The sequence below is a fragment of the Canis lupus genome, chromosome 27 (genome assembly GCF_011100685.1).
Source record: "Canis lupus familiaris isolate Mischka breed German Shepherd chromosome 27, alternate assembly UU_Cfam_GSD_1.0, whole genome shotgun sequence".
NCBI lineage: Eukaryota > Metazoa > Chordata > Mammalia > Carnivora > Canidae > Canis > Canis lupus.
In genome coordinates, this window is record NC_049248.1 from 7677496 (window position 1) to 7704209 (window position 26714).

Genomic DNA, 26714 nt, shown 5'->3' on the forward strand with positions numbered 1-26714 from the left:
CTCTAAAATAAATTCAACCCTGATCTCCTTAGGGAGATTCTTCCCCAATCATTCCCACCCTATCCCATTCACACACAGACACAAAAAATAAACACACCTTTCTTTTTCTTTTTAGTGGTTCGGAGTTTCTTGCGGCTGCGGCTACTGCGGCTGGTGGAACCGTCAGAAACAGAATAGCTATTGATACTGGCATCATCGAAGTCAGATTCCACATCTAAGTCATCATCCTCACTCTGGCAGAATGAAAAGAAAGAAAGTTAGAGGTTGAAGCCAAGGGAAAGGAGAACGCTAGAGAAGGGATCACTCTCTTACTAAGGGTGCTAGAACCCCAGCCAGGACAGTCAAGTAAGAAGCCTAGTCACCTTGTTGTGGAGCCAACTGTCCCCATTCTTACATGCCTACTATAAAGGCTAGACTCTGACATAAAGTAACATCATTATTAGATAAGACACCCTCACCAAAGGGATGGGTTGGGCTCTCACCGAGGATCTCTTACGCTTAGAACCAAAACCTCCCAGCTTGATTTTCAGGGGAGCTACTTTCTTAGGTTTAGGCTTCTTGGCATCAGGTACACGAGGGCTGCCCTTTGGCTTCCTCCGAGCATTGGGACCTAAAAATCAGAAAAGCACAAGTAAGATCGTATAATCCAAATGCATGACAAGGTAGAAGATGGGGAAGATGATAAAATATTCTCCACCTAAGCTGGTTTCCCCATGTTCAGCTTCCCAAACCTCCTAAATCCAGGACTCATTTCTCCCTCACACTCCTCTATCTTTAGGCTAACAGAGCAGCACCCCCATGCTTCCTCTAACTTCAACATCCCAAGCCCATGTCAGTCCCGCCTTGCATTGGGTCCCATTTCACCTTTGCCCTCCTTGGTCTTGGCCTTGCGGATAGGGACCTCCACCGGGGGAGGAGGTGGTGCAACTTCAGTGGCCGTCACCATGCTCTCCACCACAGCCACCGCTGCTGCTGCTGCTGCCGCCACTGAAGCCCCAGAACTGCCTTTGAAGGGATTGTTGGTACTGAACTCACGCCACTTTGCACCCAAAACCATCATCATTTTGGAGACAGCAATCTTGGGATTTTTGGCAGCAATGAGGGGTCTGGGGGACAAATGGACAAGAACAACAAAGTGAAAAGAAGTTTAAGAATAAAAGAGAGAGAAAGAGAAGTGAGAAGAGAAAGAGAAGTGTATTGAGAATCATACAAGCACTCTCCTCTCCCAGGCCCAAGACCCTCTTGTTTACCGGACAAACTGGCTGAAGGCCTTGTAGTTGGTGAGGGTACGATAATCCTCCTCTGAGAACACATGGTCAATGTCTTCCATGCCCCAGTCTTCTAGGAGCTGAGCAGATGATTTAGGCTCCTGCAGAGAGAGCAAGGTCAAAGACCTGACACCTAGTACCCACACTTGCTAAAGGGAATCTGAGCTGAGATGAAGGCTTCCAAGACCAGGGAAGAAGAGCAAAGAGAAAATCATTTCAAACGGGGAGAGAAGGGCACTAAGGGGCAGGGCATTATCTGGGAGATAAAGGACAGAGGTGGACAGCAAGCACAGAGGAAAGGACAGAGGTCCAGGCACCTTTGAATCATCGTCGTCGTCATCCTCTTCTTCCTCTTCCTTCCGCTTGGATTTGCTCTTCTTTTCTTTCTTAGGTCCAAGCTTCTTCTTCTTCTTCTTGCCAGGGGTATAGTCGCTGCCCTCACTGTCTGAGCGAAGAGCCACCTCTTCCTCCTCCTCCACAAACTCCGGCCCCTCCCCAGAGCTGTCCCCCAGCTGCCGGCATAAGAGCATACGCTGGAGCAGGGAAGGGGGAGAGGGAGAGGGAGAGGGAGACAGACACACACATGCTACACACATGCTGACCTCAGGACAGCCCTGAGGCTCATCCCCAGGGCTGAGGACCTGAGGACCTGGCCCACCATTCTAGAAGAAGAAACAAATGCCCCTCCTACCCGTCGACCATTCTCAGAGCTGCTCCCTTCTTCTTATTATTCCCCAAAACATCCAGTCACCCACTCACCTCCTTTTTTTGGCGTTTGCTCTTAGGGATTTTAGGGTCCCGAGGTTTCTTAGGCTTTTTCTTCTTCTTGAGCTTTGGAGTCTCTGCTTCTGACAAATCCTCTTCTGGGTCCTCTTCATTTTCTACATATATTTGGCAGAGAAAGACAGGTAGAGAAAAGATCAATAGCAAAAGGTTAGAGCCTAATCCAGAGGCTTTAGACTTTATTCCCCCACCTCTTGTCCCAGATTCCACTGAAGAGAACTGCTATACTCTCCACAGAAGGAAGCTGATACTCAGGACAAAAACAGACAAAGAGAGAGCTGTATATACCCGAAATAGGCCTGCCAGGCCAGACCAGGCCCACCTCGGGCAGCTGTCCAGACCCCTGCCTCCTTTCCCTCATCTTTAACAGGAGTCCTCTATATGTTCACCAGTGCAGCTCCAGCAAGCTGCTTAGAATTAACCAAATAAGAGAAATATATCTAGCCCTCCTCTAACTGCCCACCAAATATTCTACAAAGCAAGGAATGAAAATGAAAGAGCCTATCAGTGCAGGGGGCCCAGAAACCACACCCTTGACTACCCACTCTGGGTCATCACTGCTTAAAACCACCAGAATCCTCAAGCCCCAGGTTCAGTTGTCCGCCCAATATCACACCCACTCCCAAACATGATTTCCTTTCCCCATCTCCAGCTCTACTGTTCCTCCCCAGCTTCTCCTGGGTCAGTAGCCTCTTCTCCCCAGGGGCCCAAATCAGCCCAGCTGTCACCATCTCCTCCACACACACCCCCATCCTCCTCCCATCTGGCTCCACCTCCTTCCCTGGCTGGGAGCACACACAAAGCCTAGGGTAATACTGAGAGCTCCTGGGCAGGGCTAGGTGGGAAGGGGCACAGGGGGAGGAGAAGGCCAGGAGGCAGCTTCCTTTGTAACTAACACACATTCACACCAACTCCCTCCTCCCTCCTCTCTCTCCTTCTTCCTAAGCCACCCCCGCCCAGGGAGGCGGGAGTGGAGAAGGGAGTGGAGAGAAGGAGGGAGTGCCTCACCCACTGAGGAGAGGGAAAATGGCTCCTGACCGCAAAAGCCAGCCCAGGGCACCCAGCTGCCAACATAGGACAGGAAGTAGCAGGGGAGAGGGGGTTGGGTTGAGAGAGGTAGCCGAGGAAAGACTACCCTCACAAGACTTCCCAAATTGCTACCTGGCCCCAGGTCCACATACCACTTCTCCTAACACCTATTTTGGGATGACACAGTTCTCAACAAGCCACTTTAATGTCCTAGGCAAGGAAACCCAAGACAAACATGAAGGGTAATACCACAAGAAAGACTGGGTTACTGCCTCAATCATAATTATTTTTCCAATCATCAGAACTAAGATTTAACAAAAACTCAGTGGAGCTGTGGTCACAGCATACAACTTTCTTGAATTTTTGATACCCAAAAAATTTAGCTTGAGGAATGGGAGGCCAGAAGTCTCCACAACTCAGTTCCCTTCTCACCACCTACCTCCCCAAGAGTCCAAGCCATAGACCCTAAACTACCTCTCACAGATTAGAAGTAGCCACCTATCCAGCATATGTGATGTTCACACGAAGAAAAGAAGAGCAGCACCTGGACAGTGCGGGACAATATGCTTCCTTCTATTCGCCCCTGACTCCCAGAACTAGCCCTAAAATGCTTCTGGCTCCGCCCTTCCTGAGCAAGGCAGATACTAGGGAATATGAGACATTAAGCTTGACAAAGCACCATCAGCCTCCCCCCACTCAGCCCAGGATCAGGCCAGGCATATGAAAGCCCCTCCCATTCCCTTGGGAATGGAACACCAGCTTGGATCTCACCAGAAAGAACCATTTTCTTAAGGCTTTTTCAAAGCAATCCCCCATGTCATCCCCCTCACTAATAAGTCACATCTCTCAGTTCCTCATCTTCCTCACCTCCGTGAAAGCTGGACACCAGGACAAACCCGTGCAGGTGAAGGGAACACCCATCCACATAAGACCCCCAAACTTCTCAAGCAGATAATGCACAGAGACAACATTCAAAGTGGCTGAGACATAAAAGAAGATTTGGGAAAGGGGCAGGAATGGGGTGTGGCAAGTGGAAAAACTGGGTCATGCTACAGCTTGGGGCAGAGTTCACCCTGGGAGCCTGCACTGCTCCCAATCAACACAGGGGCAGCCCCAGCCCAAGGGGCCAATGGGAAGCCAAAATGTGGAACCAACATTGGCTGGACAGCACTACTACTTCTCTCGCCCCTCACAGAGAGAGTCAGATCATGTTACCAATGCTGCTACCCCACCCCCACCTTGGGCAACAGTACAGAAATTTGCCACCTTGGTCTACACAGTGATGAGACTCGAGCCTAAGTTTCTCATCCCAACAGCTGAAGACTCAGCAACAAGACTGACCCCTTTACTAAGTGGCCTCAGTTTCAAACTAAGACTTGAAGACTTCCAACTTAGAAAACACCAAAATGTAGGAACATCTTTCCCAGACCTCAACTTACTGCTACAGCTAAGGAGAGAGAAGGCAGAAGTGAAAGATGTTTGATGGGAAACAAAAACACGACCAGCAGGCTCCAGAATTAAAGCGAAAATAAAGATAAGCAGAAGGATAAAGAAATGACATTTAAAAAAAAAAAAAGAAGCTTGAAAAAAAGGTCAAGGAAACAAGTAGGTGACTTAGCTACGGGCTGTGAAAAAGGAAAGACAGACAAGAGAGAGACATCCACTCAGATGCATGACATCAATCACCATTTGAGAAGAGACAAGAGCTTCTCCAATCAGGCAGGATGATTACAACCATACGGGTTTGGCCAGTCCCAGGAGCCACCCACAAACACAGAACAACCCCCAACACACCTACACAAACACTTCATGACACCAGCCCAAACCCTAGGCTCCCTGCACCAAAGCAGAAGCCTCTAGGAAAAAAGTCTGTATCATGTCCATTTGCTATGGGAAGGGGGGGGGGGGTTGCCCAGGGTGTCACCTCCCTTCTTTTGCCCCTCCCTAGTATATCCTTCAGGGTGTGACATCCTACCCCAAGCCCCCATCATTTCCCCATTTGAAACATTCCAGCAATCTGCCTGCTAAAAGCTCTCTACATCCCAGCTGAGGAGCGCAATTCAAACTTCACAGTTGAGACATCACAGAAAACCGGTAACTGATCAGAAGCTAAAAATAATCAGATAGAGAGTAACCAGCACTCCCTCTCTCCTTTCCACAGCAGCAACCACAGGATCCTGCTAACACAGATGCCGGGCTGGTCTTCAACATGCAATCCTCGACACCCACCCGAACCCCCACCCCGCCTCCAACGGGTCCCAGCCACCTGCATTCCTCCGTGGACCCACACAAGGTAAGGTCTCCAGACCAGAGGGCTCCCTCAACTGGGAACTGCATAGCATTCCTTAAAACAGACAGTGCAGCAAGCTTGCATCTCGGTCCCAGAGCCCAGGAGGCACATGGCTTCCACCCCCTCCCACAAGAGCTCCGCAGAAGGGAACCACTCCCTTCGGATGCCCTCCACCTCAGACTCTGCACGGAGAGAGAGAAACTCAACCTTGCCTCACCAGAGTCGCTAGGGAGGGCCCAAATGCCTCCTTCCTGCCCAGGGCCCTTGGGGAAGATTTACCTGGGTGGGGTGGGGGCAGGCTGTTGTTCAAAAGTGCATCCATATCTTCCTCCTCGCTGCCCGCGGAGCAGGGGGACGGGGAGCCCAGGCCCGACGCCATCCCCTTCCGCTCCCGGCCAGGGAATTGGCCCAGCTGCTCCTGCCTGCGGCCTGGGGCCCTCTACACTGGCCCGAGTCACTGTGCGGGGGAGGGGGGGAAGAAAGAGAGAACAGTCAGTGACGCGCACTGTCCCCCTCCCCCACACCCACCCGCTCTTTCCGCCCACCACCAAAGCGGCCCCCCCAACCCCAGCCACCCTAGCAGGGCACCCGAACCACTCAGGCTGAACTTAGTTCCACACTCCTCGAGGGCAGCCCGGAAGCCGGCTCCCCAACTGGAGCCCCCCAGATGAGCGGGAGCGACGCCCCCGAGGGCAGGCTGGTGCAGGCGTGGGGAGGGGGAGAAACCAGGCTGGACCGAGCAGGGTATGTCGGGGGAGGGGGGTCCGAGTGGCCGCGGCGCGGGGGGGTCGGGGGAGGCGGCAGGCAGCGAGGCGCTCGGGGACACAAGGTCACTTGGGGGTGGGGGGGCGCCTCCCTGCGCCTGGGGAGGGGCCAGTCCCCAGACAGGGCAGCTCTCCAAAGGCTGTCCTCTGGGACAACTCAGGTTCTCCGGAGGAGCCACGGGGCCGAGGGGGCGTGGAGGCTCGGGCGCTCCAGGGGGCTGGAGGCTGGGACGCGGGGGGCGAGGGAGCGCCCACCGGGCAGGGGGCCGGGCCACGTGTCCCGGGGGGCAAGTGAGCAAAGGGCGAGGGGGCGGGCGCCGGGCATTGTGGGAGACCCAGCCCGAGGTGGGAGCCGCGGGGGGCAGGACTCGGGCCGGCTCAGGGCGGGGGCGGGGGGGGCAGGGCGCCCTGCAGGCAAGGAAAAGGAAGGGTCGGCTCCTCTGGGCAGGGGGCGGTCCGCGAGTCCGGGACATCTGAGGAAGGGGTGGATGGAGGGATGAGCTTGGGGGCTGGTCAGGCTCAGAGGGGCGTCTCTTTAGGAACCCCGCGCTCTCCTCACCCCGGAGCCGCCGCAGGTCGCGCTGGGTCCGGCCCGGTGTCACTCCCGCTCCGGCTCCTCCTCGCCGCGGCCGAAGGGGGGAAAATGGCTCCGGCTCCGGCGTCGCCTCTTAAAGGGCCCGAAACACCGGCCGGGAAATCCCACCGCACAGGCCCCGCCCCCCCACGGACAGCCCATAATAACCTCAACCAACTCCAACCCCCCCTCCACTACCGCCACCCTCCTCCTTAGGTCTCCCGGGCAACCCCCGCCCCCTCGTCGCTCCGGCAACCATTGGCCACGCCCCCTTCGAGCGCGCGCGCGCGTGTCACCCGGGCAACCACCCACCTCCGGCCATCCCATAATACACACGGACACCCCACCACCACCACCCCACACACACATACACTCCATACACCTATATGCTAAGGTTGTTGACATATCATAATATTGCAGACCTTTGCAACTAACCCTTTCCCCACCTCAGACATCCCATAATAGCCATCCTTTGCCAACTTCTTCACTCTTGGCCCTAATGCTAACATCCCATAATAATTCGTCACCTCTCCTTCCCCATGGCCATCCCATAATAAGCACCCCTCCCAGCACTTAAGCCTCACAGCCCATAATACTCATTCCCCATCCCCCACAGACATCCCATAATAACCACTCTTCATCCACCCCCAGTTTGATATCCCATAATAGTCAGAAACAACGCCCCCCCCCCCCCAGTACTACAACGGACACTTCGGCCTCCTCCCACACACATCCCGTAATAATCAGTTTCCCACTTTTACACTGACATCCCATAATAACCAACCCCCTAGCCTGAGCTGCCCTCAGCCCCTGCAGACTAGGGTCTAGATCCTCACACCACCACCCTCAGCCTTCATACATGCGTTCTAACTCCACAGCCCATAGTAACCTCTTCTCTGTCAAAGAGATATCCTCTAATGATCGGCAGCCCCACTGTCACCCTACAGATGGACATCCAATCTCCTTTCCTCTAACGCTGGAAAGATATCCCATAATTTTACTCTCCCACCCACACCTTGATATCCCATAATAATGTCAAGGAGCCCGAGGTCCACCAGACATACTCTAATACTCCCAGCACATCCCATAATGCTTCATCGCCAGCCACCACCCCTATACCTTTCCAGCCAGGCATCCCATAATATTCACATTCATACCTCCCCCACCTCCTCAGGCCATCAGGTCTATTCTAACACCCAGAGCCACAAGGTTGTGAAGCAGGCTGCTACCCGCACTGCCCTGTGCCCACCCCAACTTGTACATACCTTTATCCCTTTCTGGGCCAAAGCAGTATCCTGGCATAAAACCTCTTGATGTCTAGGGCAAGCCCTACCTTCCCTCAGACCATTTCTAGACTCTCAGGAACTGCCAGTCAACCTAGGGCCCCACCCAATCCCACCCAAATCCAGTTATTCTCCAGATGCTTACCTCCAGCTCCAGCTCTTAAATATTGAGTAAGACCAGCCAAATACCAGGCTGACCAGATGAACCATTTACATAAAGTTTAATTCACCCCACAGCTTCCCCTAGTCATAATAAACTCCAATCTTTAGAAAGGAGTCTTTAGCCTACTTCTCAACATTTCAGCAGTCCTTCTCCCACCTCATCCTACCTCTCCAGGTCAGATGGTGCAACACACCTGGGCCACTCCCATGGATGGACATCCCACCATGATGTGACATGAGGATATATATATATAATATATCATGTTCATTTAACAGATGTTGCCAGCATACCTAGTAAGGCACCAAGGTGGGCACCACAGGGAATGCAAGAACCACAGGTGCCTCCCTTCATCAAACAATGAGACAAGATAGAATGTCTGGTGTCAAGGGAACACTGCTCAGTGCTATTTCCCAATTTCCTGTTACAGAGAATAAAATAAATCCCAACTGGTCTCAGGAGAGATCAGATCCCAACAGAGGTTCTTGATAGTCCTTCTATAGGCTAGAAGGTATTCCAAAAGGATGATATAGATGGGTGGCCAAGATATCTCCTCTCTGTTCCCTACCACACTAAGGGATTTTGATTGGAAAGCAATGTCCATCTATCCAGCGTTTCTGAAATCCTATAATATCCTATCATGTGCCTCCTTCTTGAGAGACTCTTAACACACCAGAATTGTTACCCTCATTCTTGAACACCAAATTATGCTGACCCTAAATGTCCTGGACATTTTTTTTTAAGATTTTATTTATTTATTTATTTATTTTAATTTATTTATGATAGGCACACAGTGAGAGAGAGAGAGGCAGAGACACAGGCAGAGGGAGAAGCAGGCTCCATGCAGGGAGCCCGATGTGGGACTTGATCCCGGGTCTCCAGGATCATGCCCTGCGCTGAAGGCAGATGCTCAACCGCTGAGCCACCCAGGCATCCCTGTCCTGGACATTTTTAACCTGGATTGTTTGTATCCTGAAGTCTCATACTTCCAACTGCCCCCATTCTTATCTTGTTGAGGCCCCATGCTCCATCCAAAAAAACCTTTTGATGTATAATATTCACCATCTTCCCTCCTGTGTACAAGTCAACATTCCAGGATGCTTCTTTCATTCAATTATGCTGCAAGGAAGTCTTCCAACATGTACCCTCCACTTCCCAGACTGGGCCTATTTTGCAGTACCTTGGGGACCCAGCCCTAGAAAGTCCAAGAGCTCAATCTTAAGACCTGTTAGCCCTCAGAGAGCCTGCACCCATAAATCTGTCACTTTTCCCTCTTTCCTGATCCCCAGAGAGCCAGGACCCAGATGAGAACCAATGTCCCGGCACCACTGCCTTGCTGCCCCTGACCCCTGAGGCAGAGATAATGCCTTTCTTTGTTGTCATGTGCCTTTTTCATACAAATCCAAGACCTATGGCAGTGGGACAGGTGGTAGAGAAACTGGGATGTTCTTCTAGGAGGAGCCTTCCTAATCAGAAGTGAATAGGATAGACCTCACGCCATCACTGCATTGCTCTTCTAATCTCACTTTCCTAGAGAAGGGACCTGGCCAGAGGACTCTGCCCTTGCCTAGGAACCCAGGGCTGGAGATGTAGCAAGGAGAAATAAACTCAGGAGGTAAGAACTTGCTCCAAGAAAGTTACTATCCCGGGACGCCTGGGTGGCTCAGTGTTTGGGCACCTGCCTTTGGCTCAGGTTGAGATCCCGAGATGGTGTCCCTGCATTGGGCTCCCTGCAGGGAGCCTACATCTCCCTCTGCCTAGGTCTCTGCCTCTTTCTCAGTCTGTGTCTCTCATGAATAAATAAATAAATCTTAAAAAGAAAGAAAGTTACTATCCCTTTGCTTCCAAGCAGAGCACCGGTGATGTGGATACTTCTTTTCACCAACTCCTGCCTGACTTAACTGCCTAGACCACCCTTTTGCCACGTCCATGGGTGTACAGGCTGTTTCCCCCATTCTGTAAGGCTGTCATAGCCTCCCTCATTCAATTCTCATGACACCAAAATTGGGCCCCATCCATTTGTGCAAACCCTCTCCCATGATTCTCTGAGTACTAAAGATGAACCTTGTACTCTTTGCTTAGGGGAGAGGAGGCAGCTCTTTTAAGATACCATAATGTAGGTATACCTTCTTCCAACAAGATTCTCTTTTGCAAGTAGAGCTGCTGGAGATCTATTATGCCTTCCTCTCTCCCCCCTTTTCTCTCGGGGATCCAGCTTGCCTCTGGGCCTCAAATTCCCTTCTGTAATATCTCCATCTGGCCCTTAGCCTTTTCTTCTCCTATGTATACCACATTACTACAGTGATTCATAATATAAACCAGGAAGAGAGTTTTATAACTGGGTAGCCACAGCTTTGTGCCCATGGTTATAAATATGGATAGATTTTGTCCTCCACAGCCCTCTGCCCCCATCCCTGCAAGTTCTACCCACTTACCACCTTCCTCATCTTACTCCCCACCTCTCCGTGCTACCACCACAAGGAGAATGTTAGAATCCCCTCCTCTCTTCTTGAGTTCCAGAGAGGGCTAGGATGTGTGCGTTTAACTATTGCTTTTATGGTCTTGGTGCTTCTATACTCCCCCACTCCCTATCCTGGCCCCATGCTACTCTTCCAGATAAATTACAAATAAACCACTAGCATGATTGGCCCACAGAGACTGAGGGTGGGATAATCTCCTGATTAATGCACCCAGGGGGACAGCCTCTCTAGCCGGTTACCTTAGAGTTCTGTTTCCATCCCATGGTACAGAAGAACCTAGAATAACACTCAGAGTGGGTTGTCCATGGAGTTCTCAGCACATGCTCTCTCTACATCTCTGTTCTGCGTGAGCCCCAGAAACTCTGCACATAAGAGGTCTAAGGGACCAGTGTTCTCCTGCTTTGTCAGAAAAAGGGGTTTATAAAGACAACATAGGGAAGAAAAGCCAAAGTGACAATGCATTCTAATGGCTAGACAGGATGCAGGTGTGCAGGGTTTGGGGGAGGGGGGGTGACAGGCCAGGCATTTGTCCTTCAGGAGCCAACAGAGCCTCTGTCCCCTGGGTGTGACTGCAAGGTTGCAAAGCCCCCCTGGCCCAACCTACCTACCTGAGCTGTAGTCCCAAGTCTCAAATCCAGGAAGACAAAGTGGGGAGGAGAGTGCTTAGGTACTGTGGTCACCCAGGAGCACTACTCCCTTTGGTGTGCCACACAGCCAGAACCCAGGCATTCTCACTGCCAGCCCAGTGCTGCAGGCCCTGGACTCAGCCACCCTGCAGCTGACAAGCTGCAAAGGGACCCAGGTGTCCAGGGTTCAGATTTGACCAACTCTTGCCTGCCCCAGGGGCCTCTTCAAACAGCTGTCACAGAAGAACCTCTCCAGTCAGTTACTCTTGCCAGGCCTCAGGTCTGACTCCAGGGCTCACCCCACCCTCCCCAGCTCCTTTCCCTCCCTCTTCCTTCCTTTCCTTCCTCACCACCCACCCCCCCCCCAACCTCCCCAGAGCTTCACCTACCCAGGACAGCCCCACCCAGCTGTGCAGGGCACATCCCATAATAATCCTTCTCTTTGCTAGCCCCCACCCCCCCAAAAAAAGAGAGGCGGCCATCCCATAATAGCCACCCACAAGAGACATTCCGCGGTGACCGCCCCCTCCCTGCAGAGCTGCCGGGAGCAGCCATCCCATAATAGCTGGCCGCCTGTTTTACTGGTTACGGCTGTGGAGGGAGCTGGAGAGGAAATGGAGGGGAGGGGGGAGGGGAACAGGATCAAGGGCCCCCACTTTGTGGAGGGAGAAGGGGGAGGAGAGTGGCCCAAGGGGATTGAGAGCCAAGGGGACACCGTGCAGGTGGGAGGTGTGGTCCACTGGCCACTCCAACCCTGCTTTGGGGCTTTCTCCCCATTCCCCAGGGGCCGTTTTCCCCCCTGAGCACCCTGGAGGTGTCTGCTAGTTAGGGTAGATGCCCAGGATGGGTTGAGGTGCTCAAAGTGTGTGCGTGTCGGGGTGGCGGTGGGGGGGTGGATTTCAGGTGTTCCCCTTGGGCCGTTTGAAAGAGAAGACAGACCTTAGGGAGGATGGCAAGAGAGTAAGGGGTGGAGGGGGTGTTGGAGAAGAGCTCCTCAGGCCCTCCCCATTCTGCACCACCATCCCATAATAATCCCCCCAGCCCCACTCCCCCTCCCACACACGACATCCCATAATATCTTCTGGAGAAGCAGTCCCCGCAGTAGGTACAAAGAGCTATCCCATAATATGCTCCCCCACCCCCACTCGCCACCCCCCCAACTTGGCCCCCCCCTCAGTCACATGCAGCCGGTGCCATCCCCCGCTGCTCCCCCCTCTGGCCACCGAAGGCCTTGCCAGCCCATAATACTCTTGCCTCTGGTCGCAGGAGGCCTCCAGCCCATAATATTCCCTTCCACCACCACCCCCCCCTTCCCGCCCCGCACCCCTTCCTCCCGCCTCCAGTTGGATCCGGGCCTCACCAGCCCATAATATTCCCCAGTCTCCTAAGGCTGTTCCAGCCCATAATACTCTCCCTGTCTCCTAAGGCCTCTCCATCCCATAATACTGCCAGACGCCTGACCTGTGGGCCAAACCCCAGCCCGTTCCACACATCGAGGCTGTGTCAGCGCCGCTGGTCTCCCTCCCTTCCCTCCCTCCTCCCTCCTCGGCGCTTTCCCTCCCAGGCCCTCTCCCGCCCTCCTGCCCTAGGCCCCTCGGCCGGCCCCACCCTGTGCCTGCCTGGGCCCTTACTTCCCCTCCAGCCTCCTCTCTTGCCCTTTCTCCTTTGCTTGGTGCTTCAACCCATGCCCCCTCTCCTCTCCCTTTCAGGCACTTTTCTACCCACTCCTCTGTCTGTGGGATGGATGTTAGGCCTAGTGGGGAGAGAGTGCCCCCAGAGGGCAACAGGCCGGTCACTGCCCCTGAAAGCTGTCTACTTGACCTAGCACCATGGAAACTTGCCCAGCCTGCCTTGCTCACCCATCCCCTGGCCCTGGTTCTGATTGCTGGCAGAGCTCTGTCTGCCTGAGGATTACCTTGGAGCCCTTGCTGTCTTCCAGAAACACTCCCCTTGGGCATCACAAACAGACTTTACCAATCCTACAGTCTCCTTTACGCCTCCCCATACTTGTGTTGAAAAGAGAGCTCCCCCTTATGGGATTTCTCTCAGGTGTCTTTCACAGGTGATCTCACTGACCTCACAGCAACCCAACAAGTAAATACTATGATCCCCATTTCACAGAGCAGAAAACAGAGGTTCAGAGAGTTGAAGTAACTTTGCTAAAGTCACATTTTCAAGAAGTGACAGGGCTGCAATTACTACTGGCCCAGGTTGGTTCTGAGAGCCTTTGGGATTCCCCAAAGCCCAAGGGAGAAACTTCACTTTTTGGTGCTACCTCCTCTGGAAGGGATATAGCATGGTGAGAGCTACCCAGGCTCCCTCCATCTCCAGGGCCTCCTGAAGGAATGAAGAAGACAGGCCAGTGGTGTGAGAAAATTAGCCTCCCCCCTCCCCACTTCCTCCATGGGACCCCTGGTGGCAACCCCTCGGTTCAGGGCTAAGAAAGAAGCATCCCTGCCCCTCTGGGACCCCTTATCTTGACCCTGGTTCTCCTAAATTTGTTTAATTTCAAGACCAATTATTGTTTATCTTCTCCCAGCTACTCTCACCATGTGGAGGGACCATTCTGCAGAGGAAGCAGACTCTGAGGAGACCTAGGGGGAGGTCTCCTCTTTGGCTTAGTTGGTGAACAAGCAAGAGGGCTGCCTTCCAGATGCTGGGTACCTCCTGGCTAAGGGTGGGGAGTCATGGCCAACTCCACCAAGGCCTGATATGCCACCAACTAGCTATTCCCTTCTAAGGCCTCAATGGGGTGTGTTTCGGGGCTCAACACAACTGGAACTGTGAACAAGCCCAGTTCTCTCCAGGGGCACCGGTGCTCTGTGCGGGAGCCTGGGGCAGGTGTGCCGAAGGGTAAATGGGTTAGTAGCATGGAGGAAGTAGTAGGAAGAGGGAGCGGAGAGGTGCAGCAGATTCAGGGTGAGAGACATAGTTGAGAGAGGTGGCCTGTGTGAGGAGGATAAAGGAAGCCAGGAGAAAGGTGGATGGAACGGAGCCAGGATGAGAAGGTGGGAAGCCTCAGGAAGGAAAAGATATGGTAGCATGTCCTGCAAAGAATGGGAGTTTGGGAACCAAATAGATACCATGCCTCTTCCTGTTTGTGTGACTTTCAGACCCCAGCTTCTCTTGGGTGCTTCATTTGGAAAATGGGGATAATGATCATCCCTAATTCATTGGCTTGTTATAATAACCAATCACTAAATAATATAATCAATAGTAATAAGCACCACATTGAGATCCTGGTATAGGGAGTATTTTCAAAACTTGTTAAACGCTCTTCTTCCTCCATCTAGGATGCTCTCATTTCCCCCATTTGGATTTTCCTAAAACTGCAAATGTGCAAATGTGGCCTCTCCAGGATGCTGGGTTAGGGCTCTGGACTCCCCCCCCCCCCCCCCCCCCGCCATCTTGCATCTGTCTTACTGTGCATCTGGTAATTGGAGAATCCTGTGAAAATGGCAGTGGCTGGCTACAGGTGTCCTTAGACTTCTACAGCTTGTTACTTGTAAAGTTCTTCTGTTCATGCCTCCTCTGCCTGCCACATCTCCTGAATCTATTCCTGCCTCTCTATTCTCGTGATCAGAACTCTTTGGATATACTGAGTGCAGGCCAACAGCCCACCAGAGCTTAAACACCAGAGATTTCACACTGGAGATGACCCATTTCCATCCACCGCCACAGGCCATGGTCACACCTCTCCTTGGCAATTTTAACAGCACCCCAAACAGTCTTCCTTTCCCCCTTCCTTTCCTCACTTCCCTACAGCTGATGCCACATGGTATGTCAGAGTGAGCAGAGCCTCACTCAGAAACCTTTAGGAGCTTCCCAATGCCCACTAAATTAACTTCCACCACCTTACTCTGCCTTCTTGCATCCTGTCTTGAGTGGTAATTGTTGACTTGTTCTGTGGTCCCCCACGAGACAGTAGACTACTCCACACCAAAATTCAACAGTTCATCATTCAACAAATATTTATTAAGTGCTTCTTTTGTGCGAGGCGCTGTTCTAGATGCTGGAGATACAACAGAGAACCAAGCAAACAGAAATTCCCCCCCCCCCCCCAGAGACCTTACATTCTACCTGAGGGGAAGGGGCGGAGAAACAGACAAGAAACTGTAAAAACTATACAAATAAATAGTTATATAGCATGCTACTTTCTATGTGAGTTTTTATTACTTTGGAATTTGTTCACATACCAGAATATAAAAATACTCAAGTAATTTTTAAAAACTGTACTCAGTTCAGTTCAGTTTGGATAGGGCAAAGTTCTGAGACTTTGGACTACCACTACCTTTTATGCTCTCGGGGCATGCGTCTTGAACCCTAAGGATGAAGCAAGATGGAGCAGGTGCTAACCATCAGGCCTCTAGGAGAGCCACAGGGGGGCCTGGCCCAGGGCTCTATCTTCCCACCAGATGGTGTAAGGCTCTACTTGAAAGCTATCACGGAGGAATCTGGGTCAGTTCCCCGCTTTGGCCACCAGGGGTCATTTTACCCCTGTAAATCACCATCTGGAGCAATCTCTTGAAGACACACAAAAGGCTTACTCCAAACTAAAATACATAGTCACACAGGGGAAGACCCTGACAGTCCCTCTCTCTTTCTCTCTCTCTCTCTCTCTCTCTCTCTCTCTCTCTCTCTCTCTCTCACACACACACACACACACACAACGCACACACACATCATTGAGAGACCTAGAGACAGAAACAGAAATGCATACAGGACATACGCATGGCAGCAACTTCCTCACTTATGCAGAGCCTAAAGATGCCAACTCTGCAACCCCTCCCAGCCCTACTTGGTAAAGAGGGAAGAAGGAAACCGTAGGTGGCCCATTAACCAGTCTTCCATTTCCTTGCCTCCAGCTTGCTCAGAACAGACAGCCTATTCCTGTCCTCCCATTGCACTTATTTCCCTGGAAACTTCTTTCCTGGCTGTGGCAACAGTTCCCTTTTCTCTCTGCAGGAAGAGAAGCCCACCCCTCCTCTGAGTGTGTGTGTGTGTGTGTGTGTGTGTGTGTGACTAGTTCACCCCACCTCAGAGCTGCCCCCAGCACCAGGAAACCCAAGGTAGCACTGCACTGAATGTGCAGCTCCTACTTCTCCCCCTGCAAACCCTTAAAACTTTGGTACTCCAGTTAGCACTTAATTTATGGAGTATTGCCCTTTCGGGCAGTAATAAGCAACAATGTATATGTATGCCCTGGGAAGAAGTTACACATGAACTCCAGTACTGACTCTTTGAGGATGTCCACAAGGTCAAGGTTATTTTCAGAATAGTACTACTCCCACCATGTTGTTTGTCCTGTGCAATCTCCTTGCTTACGGTGTTTTCTAGAAGCTTCATGAAGTGTGATGACATTATTGCTCTCACAGCTAATGGAGTGTGTTGCTTGTGTGTTTCTGTTGCTAAAACTTACGAGTTTTAATTTCTATTATGGTATCAAAAGCATAAGCAAAAACTCTTTGGAATCCTCGATTTTTAAGAGTTGTAAAAGGGTCAGGAACAGAGTCTGAGAATTGCTACTTTAGTACAAAGAATTTTCTCCTTAATTCTAGATGAAGCTGCAGAGGCAGAGAGAGAGAATTTAGGACCTAGAATGGAGGGGGTCCCAAAAGCGGGGTGGGGTGGAAGGAGAAAGGATACCTAGAAAGGGCTAAAGGGACCAGAATCTTGGGAGGGGGAACACCTTCTCACTCACAGTTTTGTCCTGTCCCCAAACACCCCATGCTAGGTATCAGGTCTAAATTGTTACAAGTCACTAACCAAGAATGAAACCAATTCTGTCTGCATCCAGTAAGCTCATGCCTCGGTGCTGGGCAGGGGAAGGCCAGGTGGAAGTGAGAGTGGGTGGCATCCGAGGCACTAAGACTGCCGTGGTTGGTCTAAATTCAGGACACTCATTTTCTGCTCCAACTACTAGCTCTCCACAGTGTTTCATGCCCACACCCAGGGCATGTCATCCGGTCCCAGTCGGCCGCTGCACCGGGAAAGCTCACAGCAACACTTCCTCGGGGCTGGGGAAGGGGTCTGCCCCGGCTCACCGCACCGTCACCACCAAAGTAAAGGCATTTCTACCGTCACTCTTCCCTGTGCCCCTGGATCCCCACACTTGGTTCTCTTGTGTATTTATGGGCAGCAGTGGCCACCCGGAAGTCCAAGTGCCCAATCCGCTTCCCTCATGTACACACCCTGCGAGTGTGCGTGTGCGTGGGAGGTGGGGGTGACCGGGCGGCAGCACATTGGGCACTTCAGAGGGCCGAGTCCTCCCGGCGCTGGGTCAAGGGCGTCCCCCCGGGGGAGGACGCGGGAGGCACTCGGCTGGCGGGAGCCGGCCCGGCGATGCAGGTGGTCTCGGTGAGCCGCTCGGCCAGCGCCCCCTGCGCCCCGTTGGTGGCCAAGGTCCTGGCACGGTGCCAAGTGCCCAGGCCGCGCAGGGTGTTGCGGAAGCCCTCGGCGCTGAAGTAGTACACCAGCGGGTCCAGCACGCAGTTGGCGCTGGCCAGCAGCACCATCACCATGAGCACCTGGCGCACGCGGTCGCAGGCCTCGCTGCCGGCCGCCACCAGGTTGCCCCGCAGCAGCCCGTAGACGGCCAGCGTGGCGTTGTAGGGCACGAAGCACAGCAGGAAGATGACGAGGTTGGCCAGCAGGAGGCGCACGGTCTTCCGCCGCCGCCGGCTCCGCGTGGCGTCGGGCCGCGCCAGGGTCCAGAAGACCCGGCCCGACGAGTAGAGCATGGCCGCGAGCGGCAGCAGGAAGCCCAGCGCCTCGGCCAGCAGCACGAGCGGCAGCAGCCCGCCCTTCCACAGCTTGTCGCCGAAGCTCTCGAAGCACAGCCGCGCCCGGCCGCCGTCGTAGCTGCAGGGCGAGGGCCGGTGCACCAGGACGGTGGGCACGGCGAACACCAGGATGAGCGCCCACACGCCCAGGCACAGCAGCCGCGCCACGCGGGGCCGCCGCAGGTGGCGCAGCCGCAGTGGGTGCACGATGGCCGCGTAGCGGTCCACGTTAATGAGGGTCAGGAAGATGCAGCTGCCGTACATGTTGGTCTGGAAGACGGCGCCGGCCGTCTGACACAGGAGGTCGGAGAAGGGCCAGTGGTGCAGGGCGTAGTAGGAGATGCGCACGGGCAGCGAGAGCGTGAAGAGCAGGTCGCTGGCCGCCAGGTTGCACATGTACACGCTGACCACGGAGTGCACGCGCAGCGCGCGCAGGAAGACCCAGAGGGCCAGCGCGTTGAGGGGGAGCCCCGCGGCCAGCACCAGGCTGTAGGCCACCATGTGCAGGCGGTGGGTGACCCGGTAGTCGGGGCATGGGGGGACGGAGCTGTTGGCCGAGGCGGTCAGCATGGTACCGGGGCGTGACGAGGAGCTAGGCCCGGGGCATCAGCGGGCACGCCGGGCCCCCCGCCTGGTGGTAGTCCCCGGGGCGAGGCCCGGAGGCTGCGCAGAGCCCATCGCGGAGCAAGCAGCGCCTGGGAGTGTGGGCTACGGCTGTAGGGCTGGCTGTAGGGCTGCAGGGGGCATGGCCGTTAGCGTTAGCGCCGCCGGGATGCTCTGGGTCACCGCTTCCTCAGCCCGGGGACCTGGAAGAGGAAGGCAAGCCAAAGTCAAGGTGATGCAAGGACAGGGATAGAAGCCTCAAATGTTTATCTAGCTAACCTGGCTGCCCTCTCCTTTCATATATTTGTTTAGTCATTCATTCATTCATTCTTGAGAGGCAGAGACATAGGCAGAGGGAAGCAGGCTTCCCGTGGGGACCCCGATGCAGGACTCGATCCCAGGATCCCAGGATCCACCCTTGGATTCCAGGATCATGCCCGAAGCCGAAGGCAGACACTCAACCACAGAGCCACCCAGGTGTCCCCCCCGGCTAGCTAGCGTCTTGAGTCTTTTCTCAGCCTCAGAAACACCCCCCTCCCCCTTCCATGCATCCAGAATAGCTTTCTGGTGAGGCTAGATAGGGTAGTGTTAGAAGTCCAGGCTTTGGAGTCCAACTGCCTGGGTTTATTTTTTTATTTTTAAAGATTTTATTTATTTATTCATTGGGGGGGGGGGGCGGGCAGAAAAACAGGCAGAGGGAGAAGCAGGTTCCGTGCAGGGAGCCCGATGTGGGACTCCATCCCAGGTCTCCAGGATCAGGACCTGAGTGGAAGGCAGATGCTCAACCGCTGAGCCACCCAGGGATCCCCAACTGCCTGGGTTTAAATCCTGGTTCTGCCAACTTGCTTACCTTTGTCCCCAGAAAAGTGACTTAATCTCTCTGAACCCCATTTTCCTTACCTGGGGAAAAAGGTGGTCGTGTCAATGTATGTGTGTGTGGGGGGTGTCTCCTACTTCATGAGGCTGTTAAACGAGGTATGTGTAAAATGCACAAGTTGCTGCTAATACATAATATCTCTGTTTCTTTCTTCTACAGATGTTTACTGAACTTTTTAGAAGCTTTTAGAAGGTTCCAGGCATGTTCACAGCCCTGAACAAAAAACAAAGAGCTTGCCCCCATCTACTTTACTCCCATTGAAGGGAAACCTATAGTAAAATGCAAGTAAATAGGTGTTGTGTCAGATGGTGAGAAATATGATGGAGTACCTCCCCTGGAACTCCCCAGTTCTGCTGGATCTCCATTATCTAGAGAATAAAGTTCAAACTCACTAGTACAGTACAAAATCCAAGCCTCATTCATCACATCCACCATTGCTCCTGTGTGGGCTGGGTTTATGGTCAGAACAACCCAGGTTCAGCTCGATTGCTTGACCACTCTCCCCATTTCTTCATCTGTAAAATGGGGAGAATAACATAATGGGCTCTCGAGCACATACCAGCACAGTCCTGCCAGGCAGGGAGAAGGTGCTGTGGGTTGAGCATTTCCATGTGCTCTCCTGGAGGATCTACCTAGGGAGCTTCCCAGCTGGGGTTCTGTGATGGAGAGAGACAGTAGTTTTTTAGTGAGGGCTCAGAGGGGACCCGAAGTCCAGAGAGTGTGGCAGTGAGGCAAGAAAGTACCGAGGGCACCGCCAAGGCCACAGGGAGAGCAGCCCACGGCAGCCCCAGTGCTCAGGCAGCAGCTTCTCTCAGGCAGGATATGGCTAGGAGGTGAAAGGGCCCGAGGACAGGACATGGTCTCAGGATCCCACCCTCCTTAATGCCCTAATGCCACAGAAGCTACTCTGCCATCTTAACCTCCAAAGTCCATCTTGTGTGTAAAATATACACAACTTCATATTTACCATTTTAACCATCTTTAAATATACAATCCAGTGAAATTAAGTACACTCACAATGTTGTATGACCATCACTACTGTTTCCAGACTTTTTTTTTTATCATCCCAAACAACTCTATACCCATTAAACACTAACTGCCCATTCCCTCCCCACACTCCCTCCAGCTCCTGGTAATGTCGATTCTACTTTCTGTCTCCAGGAATTTGCCTATTCTATTTGAATTAGTATTTTCATTTTCTTTAGGTAGATACCCAGTAGTGCAATTACTGGATCATATGCTGATTCTATTTTTAATTACTTGAGGAACCTTCATACTGCTTTCCACAGTCGTAGCACCAATTTACATTCCCACCAAAAGTCCACGAGGGTTCTATTTCTCCACATTCTTGCCAGTACTTGTTATTTCTTGTCTCTGTTGGGGGAAGGGCAGAGGGAGAGAGAGAATCTTAAGTAGGCTCCACGCCCAGCAGGGATCCAACATGGAGCTCTATCCCGCAACCCTGAGATCATGACCTGAGCTGAAATCGAGTCAGATGCTCAACAGACTGAACCACCCAGGTGCCTCTCTCATCGTGATTTTCAGTTGCATTTCCCTGATGATGAGTGACGTTGAGCATCCTTTAATGTGTCTGTTGGCCATTCGGATGTCTTCTTTGGAGAAACATCTATTCAGGTCCTCTGCCCATTTTTAAAATAAGATTATTTGTGTTTTTCTCGGTGTTGAGTTGTGTAAGTTGAATTTACCTATCCCAGAAATCTCGTATGAGTGAAATTATATAATATCTGTCCTGTTGTGTCTGGTTTATTTCACTTAACATAAAGTTGTCAATATTCATCCATGTTTTAGTATGTATCAGAACTGCAATCTTTTTTATAGCTGAATAATATATATTTTTATATTTTTTGTTTATCTATTTATCTGTCGATGGTTACTTGGGTTCTTCCACCTTTTGGCTATTGTGAATAATGCTGTGAACATGGGGTCCACATGCCATCTGAGGGAGCAAAGTCATCCAGAGGCCTTGAGCAATTATCCCAAGATACTGGATTTATTCCTTTTAAAAGGAATAAATCTTTTTTTAAAGACTTTATTTTTTAAAAAAGATTTATTTATTTTAGAGAGAGAGTGCACACACAAGCACGAATGGGGGGGGGCAGAATTCACAAGCAGACTCCCCGCTGAGTAGGGAGTCCAACTCCAGCTTGTTTGCAAGGCTTGATCCGAGGACCCATGAAATCATGACCTGAACCAAAATCATGAGCCAGACACTAAACTGACTGAGCCACCCAGATGTCCCTTAAGATTTTTTTTAAGATTTTATTTCAGAGAGAGAGCACGAAAGAGAGAGAGAGAGAGAGAGAATGAACAGGGGAAGGGCAGAGGGATAAGCAGACTCCCACTGAGTAGGGAGCCTGATACCGGGCTCTATCCCAGGACCCTGGGATCATGACCTGAGCCGAAGCCAGATGCTTAACTGCTTAACCAACTGAGCCACCCAGGTGCCCCAAGATTTAAAAAAAAATTTTTTTAAGGTTTTATTTATTTGAGAGAGAGAGAGCATGAGCGGGTGAGGGAGGGGCAGAGGGAGAAGCAGAGCCCCCCACTGAGCAGGGATCCCAACACTGGATCCCAGGACCCTGAGATCATGACATGAACTAAAGGCAGACACTTAACTGGCTGAGCCACCCAGGCACCCCAAGATTTTATTTTTAAGTAACCTCTACACCCAATGAGGAGCTTGAACTCATAATCCTGAGATCAAGAGTCACACTCTCCACTGACACCCAACCAGGCACCCCAGAACTGCTTAAATTCTTACATGCAACCAGGCTGTAAATCTGACTCTTAAGAAGTTTTCTTGTGGGTTTTCTGTTCATTTATTCTCCCTCCAACCATGACTACCAGCAGTTTAAAACTTGTACGAGGTTTAGTAGGTCAGTTAAAGGAAATAAACATTTCCTCTGCAAAACACCAATTTCAACAACGAAAATCAGACTAAGTGGGGCTGAAACACGCCAAAAAGCAAAAAAACCCAGACTCTTTCCCTGATGCATGCCCCCATCTCCCATGCTGCTTTGCTCCAGTCACACCAAACTAATAATAATTTTGCACCAACCTTATATTTTCAGGACTCTGCTTTTTTGCACGTGCGGGGCCAGCTCTTCAACCTGGAATGCCCTGCCTCCTCTCATTCTCCAACTGGCAAAGTCAATCATTTCTTAGGACTCTGTGAAGCCTTGCCTGCCTCCCTCCCTTCCCGCAGGACAGATGTCGTTTCCTTCCCTGGGGATTCCACTTTGTGCACAGGTTTACCATAGGTGTTCCACCTCTACTGTAATTGTCTTTTCTTAGTCTGCCCCTCCTGTTAGACTGTGAGCTCTTAGAGGGAAGGGCTGTTGGACTGTGACTTAGTCATCTTTGTCTCCCCAGCCACTGCCTCAATAAATGTGGAGTGAAAAATACTAGTGATCATTTATGACCATTCAGTGCATGTCCAAGGGGTTTGTGGTTTTTTTTTTTTTTTTAAGGTTTTATTTACTTACTCATGAGAGACACAGAGAGAGACAGAGACATAGACAGAGGGAGAAGCCTGCTCCCTGTGGGGAGCCCAGATTCAGAATTCGATCCCTGGGATCACGCCCTGAGCCAAAGGCAACCACTGAGCCACCCAGGCGTCGGTCCCAGGGTATTTTATACGCATAGTCTTTAATCCTTCCAACAGCCCTTTGAGGGAGGTGTCTTCCCTCATTTTTACAGGAAAGGAAACAAATTCTAGAGCTCAGTCAGTATTCAGACTTGAGATTCAAACCCACCTCCAAGCTGCCCTTGGGGAGCTGGTCAGATATGAGGATGCATGCTGCACAGAGCACCTGCCCATAAGGAGTCTGTGCCCACAGAAAAACTAGGTTACTTCCTTATTTGCCCAGATGAAATATACTTTTTTAACAGCCCACTTTTTCTCAAACTTCAAACACTGGTAACACAGACTCAACTCACTTTCACACACACACAAAACAGGAGTGTTCCTCCTTATGATGTCCTCTTACCTACTTAAGTGCTTACTTCGCTGCTTTGAACTCAGGTTGTTTTATGTATGTTTATTTGCTTCCATCAACCCCAGCTAGATGGTAAGAGGTGGGGCCCCATCTTCCATTGCCTTATTTCCAAGCACACTCACACTTCAGTAGCCCTCGTGACATTCATTGACCGCCTGGAAGAAAATCTGTCCCTTTCCCCCATGTTCATCCATCCTGTAATCTTGCTATAATATCTCTTGTATCGGTCCACCACCCGCTTCTTATCTCACTCCTGACTATCTTGTCCACATGTATCATTCACTTAGTAAAAGACTATGACCCCTAAAAGGCCTGCTTGGAAACAGCTTGCATTAAAATTTCAAAAAAACAGTTTACACTATAATTACAATAACACTTTATCGTTCTTAACCACTACCTAAAGAATCAACTGCTTCTTACAACCAGGCGGCACGTAAAGACAATGAATGAGTGAATATTTATTTTCCAAGAATCTCAAGTATCTCTGTCAACAAAGTTACAACACTAAAGAAACCAAAAACATATTAGGTGAGCTGCTACTTATAGGTAAAGTTAGGAAACCTTTAGTAAAGCATGATGGCGATGCATTTGTTACTGGATCCCAAAATGAAGAAGCCCTTTTTGTCAAACAGTAATCTCTTTCTGACAGATACACACACAATGGCCCAAGCTGGGTGTTGAGAGCTGCCAGGCCCCTGCCCTGGTCCCCACCCCATCTGCCTGCTTCCCTGGGGCTCCTGTCAGTGGAGCTGAATGGGCACAGTGCCAGGCCAGATGGCAAAGATGGGGAAAACTGCCAAAAAGGAGGCAAACAGGAAATGGAAGGAGGGCACTAGCTTGGGGGGGGGGGGTGGCGGTGAGGGGGAGGGACAGCCCAGGATCTCTCCCCAGTCCTGCCTTGAGAAAGAGGTCAGGTTGTAGAAAAGATGTTGGAAGAAAGAAACAGCAGCTGTCCCAGAAAAGAACCAACACCAGGGCTTCGTTTCACCAGAGAGGAGGGACATGGAGGTCCCATAATCTTTTTTTTTTTAGGTCCCCATAATCTAAGCAGCCTCCAGCCCCATGTTTGTGGTAATGAGCACGCCACTACACACACATGCACGTGCAAAGACACACAGAGGTGTAGGTACACTGAGAGACATGCACACAAGATCCCTGGTAACGTACAATCACTATACATACACACCCACCAACGCACAAGTATGTGCACGCACGGAGGTGCGGACAGCTAAGGCCAGAGGAGGAAGAGAAGGCACAGCCCTTGCCTTAGGGACAATATTCTTGCACAGACAGAGTCATGCAGCCTCAGGAGCACATAGCCATACGGAGGGGTCGCACACACACTCGGGGGAAAGGAAGCACCCTGCTTATGGGGATGGCCCTGGGGACTGCCCAGTTCACACCGCCCGCCCCACCACCACCACTCACACACAGAGCAGGAGGGACATCATTTTCCTCTCCTCCCTCCAGTCTCTTCCAGCTTTCCATGCTCACATCTGAGGCCCGGGTTCCTGACAGACTCAGGGCCTATCGGACCTGTCCCATTGCCCTCTGAGCTGGGCTGGGCACTGCTCTTTGCTGAGATAAGCCAGAGGGGCAGAGCTATTTTCCGCCAGGCAGGAAGTGAAAATTGAGTAAAAATGAGCAGGAGGCTAGGTCATGGCCATCCCTCCCTCTCCTCCACACAACCTGCCCGTGATATCTACCCTTCTGGCGGCTGACCAGCAGTGCAGAGGGCTGGAGAGAAAGGAATAGGTGATTCAGGAGAATGGTGGGGGCAGTGAGGGGATAGAAATAACTTTTGTCCACCCTCCTCCTGTCTGTCACACTCTCCATGGACACCACTGTCCCCCCTCCACCGGCCGCTCTCGTGCGTCTACCAAATGCCTTGCTCTGTCTCCTCTCTTTAGTAATTCATATTCTCCAGGAGTTTGAAAAGGAGGGATCTCAGATTTCATCCTCCTTGCCCCAGAAGATCTGTTCTAGAACAGCTTCAAACTTCATTTTAGATTCTGGAGGCCACAGCTGAGAGTCATGGCCAGTTAGCCTGTCCCACACTTACACGGTATGGATTCTAACCACCACGTTAGCTGAGCCCACTTCTGCTGCTGTGCGTGGGTGGCTGTGGGAGGATACACCCTTGACCCCCAGACAGGCTTAATTCTCAATTATACCTCTTAATACGTGTATGTTCCGACTCCCCAAACAGATCCAAACTAGGCTGGAGCATCCAGCGGAAGCTTAACGAAGTCTGAAGGCTTTGTGAAAAGCTCTTAGAGCTGCTCTGAGGACACGGATGAACCCACTCATTGGAGGGGTCTTGGCGTGGGGATAGTACAATGTCACCATGGTGAGTGGATGGCCTCTTCCTAAAGGGGCCACAGTCCTCCCAAGGAGAGGAGCATCTGACACAGGCCCCTGGGGGGTGTTGTGTCCTAACTCCCTGTCCCTCTTCCTGTCCCAGGCTTGCTCTGCTTCTCCAGCCAGAATTCCTGCTCCAGCCTTTCTCCACCCTTCCCCACCTCAGCCTGTCTCTTCTTTCATTTCCAGTATCATCCTCAGCCATGTCTTCTCCCTCCCTGGGTATTCTGATCTCATCTCTCCCATTTTTCCCCCCAGGCAAAAGCAGAAAGTAAAGGTGGCCTACAGCTCAGTGATTTGTTTCCCCTATGTGTGGATGTCACCTTGCACCACCTGCCCATGTCCCTCCACCCTGCTTTCAAGAGCTTGAAAAACAGGAAATAAAGTCACAATCCAGAGAAGTCGCTTGGGCTGGACTAGCCCTCTGCTGCAGCCCTGTACTCTGCGTAGTCTGTGTGCCTCTTACCCTTGCTTTGGGGCCTGGATGGGTCCTGCCCCCGCAGAGAAGCCCGGAGGCTTTTGGCCTCTTTGACCTTGCTCTGAACTCGGGCAGCACTTCTTGCACACCCTGGCTTCACCCTCACCCTTTCTGCTGCCCCTTTTCTTGTGGGCCTGGGCACACAAGGGGTCTGTGCTGCTGGGGTATACTCTGGGGGCAGCAGGCTGTGGAAGGCCTAGAACATCAGCCAGACAAGGAGCTGGGCCTTAGGGTCTCTGAATGGCCAGGAGGTAAGGCTTACGGGTACAGGCAAGTTCCTATTTTTCCCTCACTCCTTGCCTCTGTCTCCCTCTGGGGCTACAATTTTCTTACCCTA

General features: G+C 51.9%; 2 protein-coding genes and 1 long non-coding RNA gene across 19 annotated transcripts in view; 1 reads left to right on the forward strand and 2 right to left on the reverse strand.

The window, feature by feature from the left end:
* Positions 1-6851, reverse strand: part of CHD4 (chromodomain helicase DNA binding protein 4) — a 29693-nt gene extending 22842 nt beyond the window's left edge. For 5 of the 8 annotated variants that reach the window (XR_005379782.1, XM_038576581.1, XM_038576578.1 and 2 more), the window contains exons 1-8: positions 6694-6851; positions 5650-5827; positions 2028-2149; positions 1586-1801; positions 1251-1369; positions 865-1106; positions 483-610; positions 98-233 (exon numbers count right to left, since the gene is read on the reverse strand). Coding sequence is in view for 7 of the 8 variants with exons in the window: in XM_038576581.1 (XP_038432509.1) it covers positions 98-233; positions 483-610; positions 865-1106; positions 1251-1369; positions 1586-1801; positions 2028-2149; positions 5650-5749 (1063 nt within the window). In the remaining variant the exon portion in view is untranslated. Of the gene's footprint in view, positions 1-97; positions 234-482; positions 611-864; positions 1107-1250; positions 1370-1585; positions 1802-2027; positions 2150-5649; positions 5828-6693 lie in introns of those variants that run through there. The other 3 variants (XM_038576579.1, XM_038576580.1, XM_038576577.1) reach the window with 3 other exon arrangements.
* On the forward strand, positions 4864-26333 carry LOC111092766. 6 transcript variants are annotated; one of them, XR_005379797.1, is made up of 6 exons: positions 4864-4947; positions 5242-5373; positions 22612-22789; positions 25449-25603; positions 25748-25888; positions 26158-26333. It is a non-coding gene; the product is annotated as an uncharacterized LOC111092766 (long non-coding RNA). The 6 variants fall into 6 exon arrangements; XR_005379792.1 differs by lacking the exon at positions 25449-25603; XR_005379796.1 differs by lacking the exon at positions 25449-25603 and having other exon boundaries at positions 4886-4947; positions 5245-5373.
* Positions 15203-25232, reverse strand: LPAR5 (lysophosphatidic acid receptor 5). 5 transcript variants are annotated; one of them, XM_038576605.1, is made up of 3 exons: positions 24967-25232; positions 20079-20175; positions 15203-18845 (listed from the first exon to the last, which is right to left on the reverse strand). In XM_038576605.1, exon 3 carries the CDS (start codon positions 18607-18609, stop codon positions 17509-17511), a length of 1101 nt encoding a protein of 366 aa, XP_038432533.1. In that variant the 5' UTR covers positions 18610-18845; positions 20079-20175; positions 24967-25232; the 3' UTR covers positions 15203-17508. The 5 variants fall into 5 exon arrangements, with proteins under 5 accessions (XP_038432533.1, XP_038432534.1, XP_038432532.1 ...); XM_038576606.1 differs by lacking the exon at positions 24967-25232 and adding an exon at positions 20780-20824; XM_038576604.1 differs by lacking the exon at positions 20079-20175 and having other exon boundaries at positions 24967-25222.
* Positions 26334-26714: the final 381 nt, after the last annotated feature.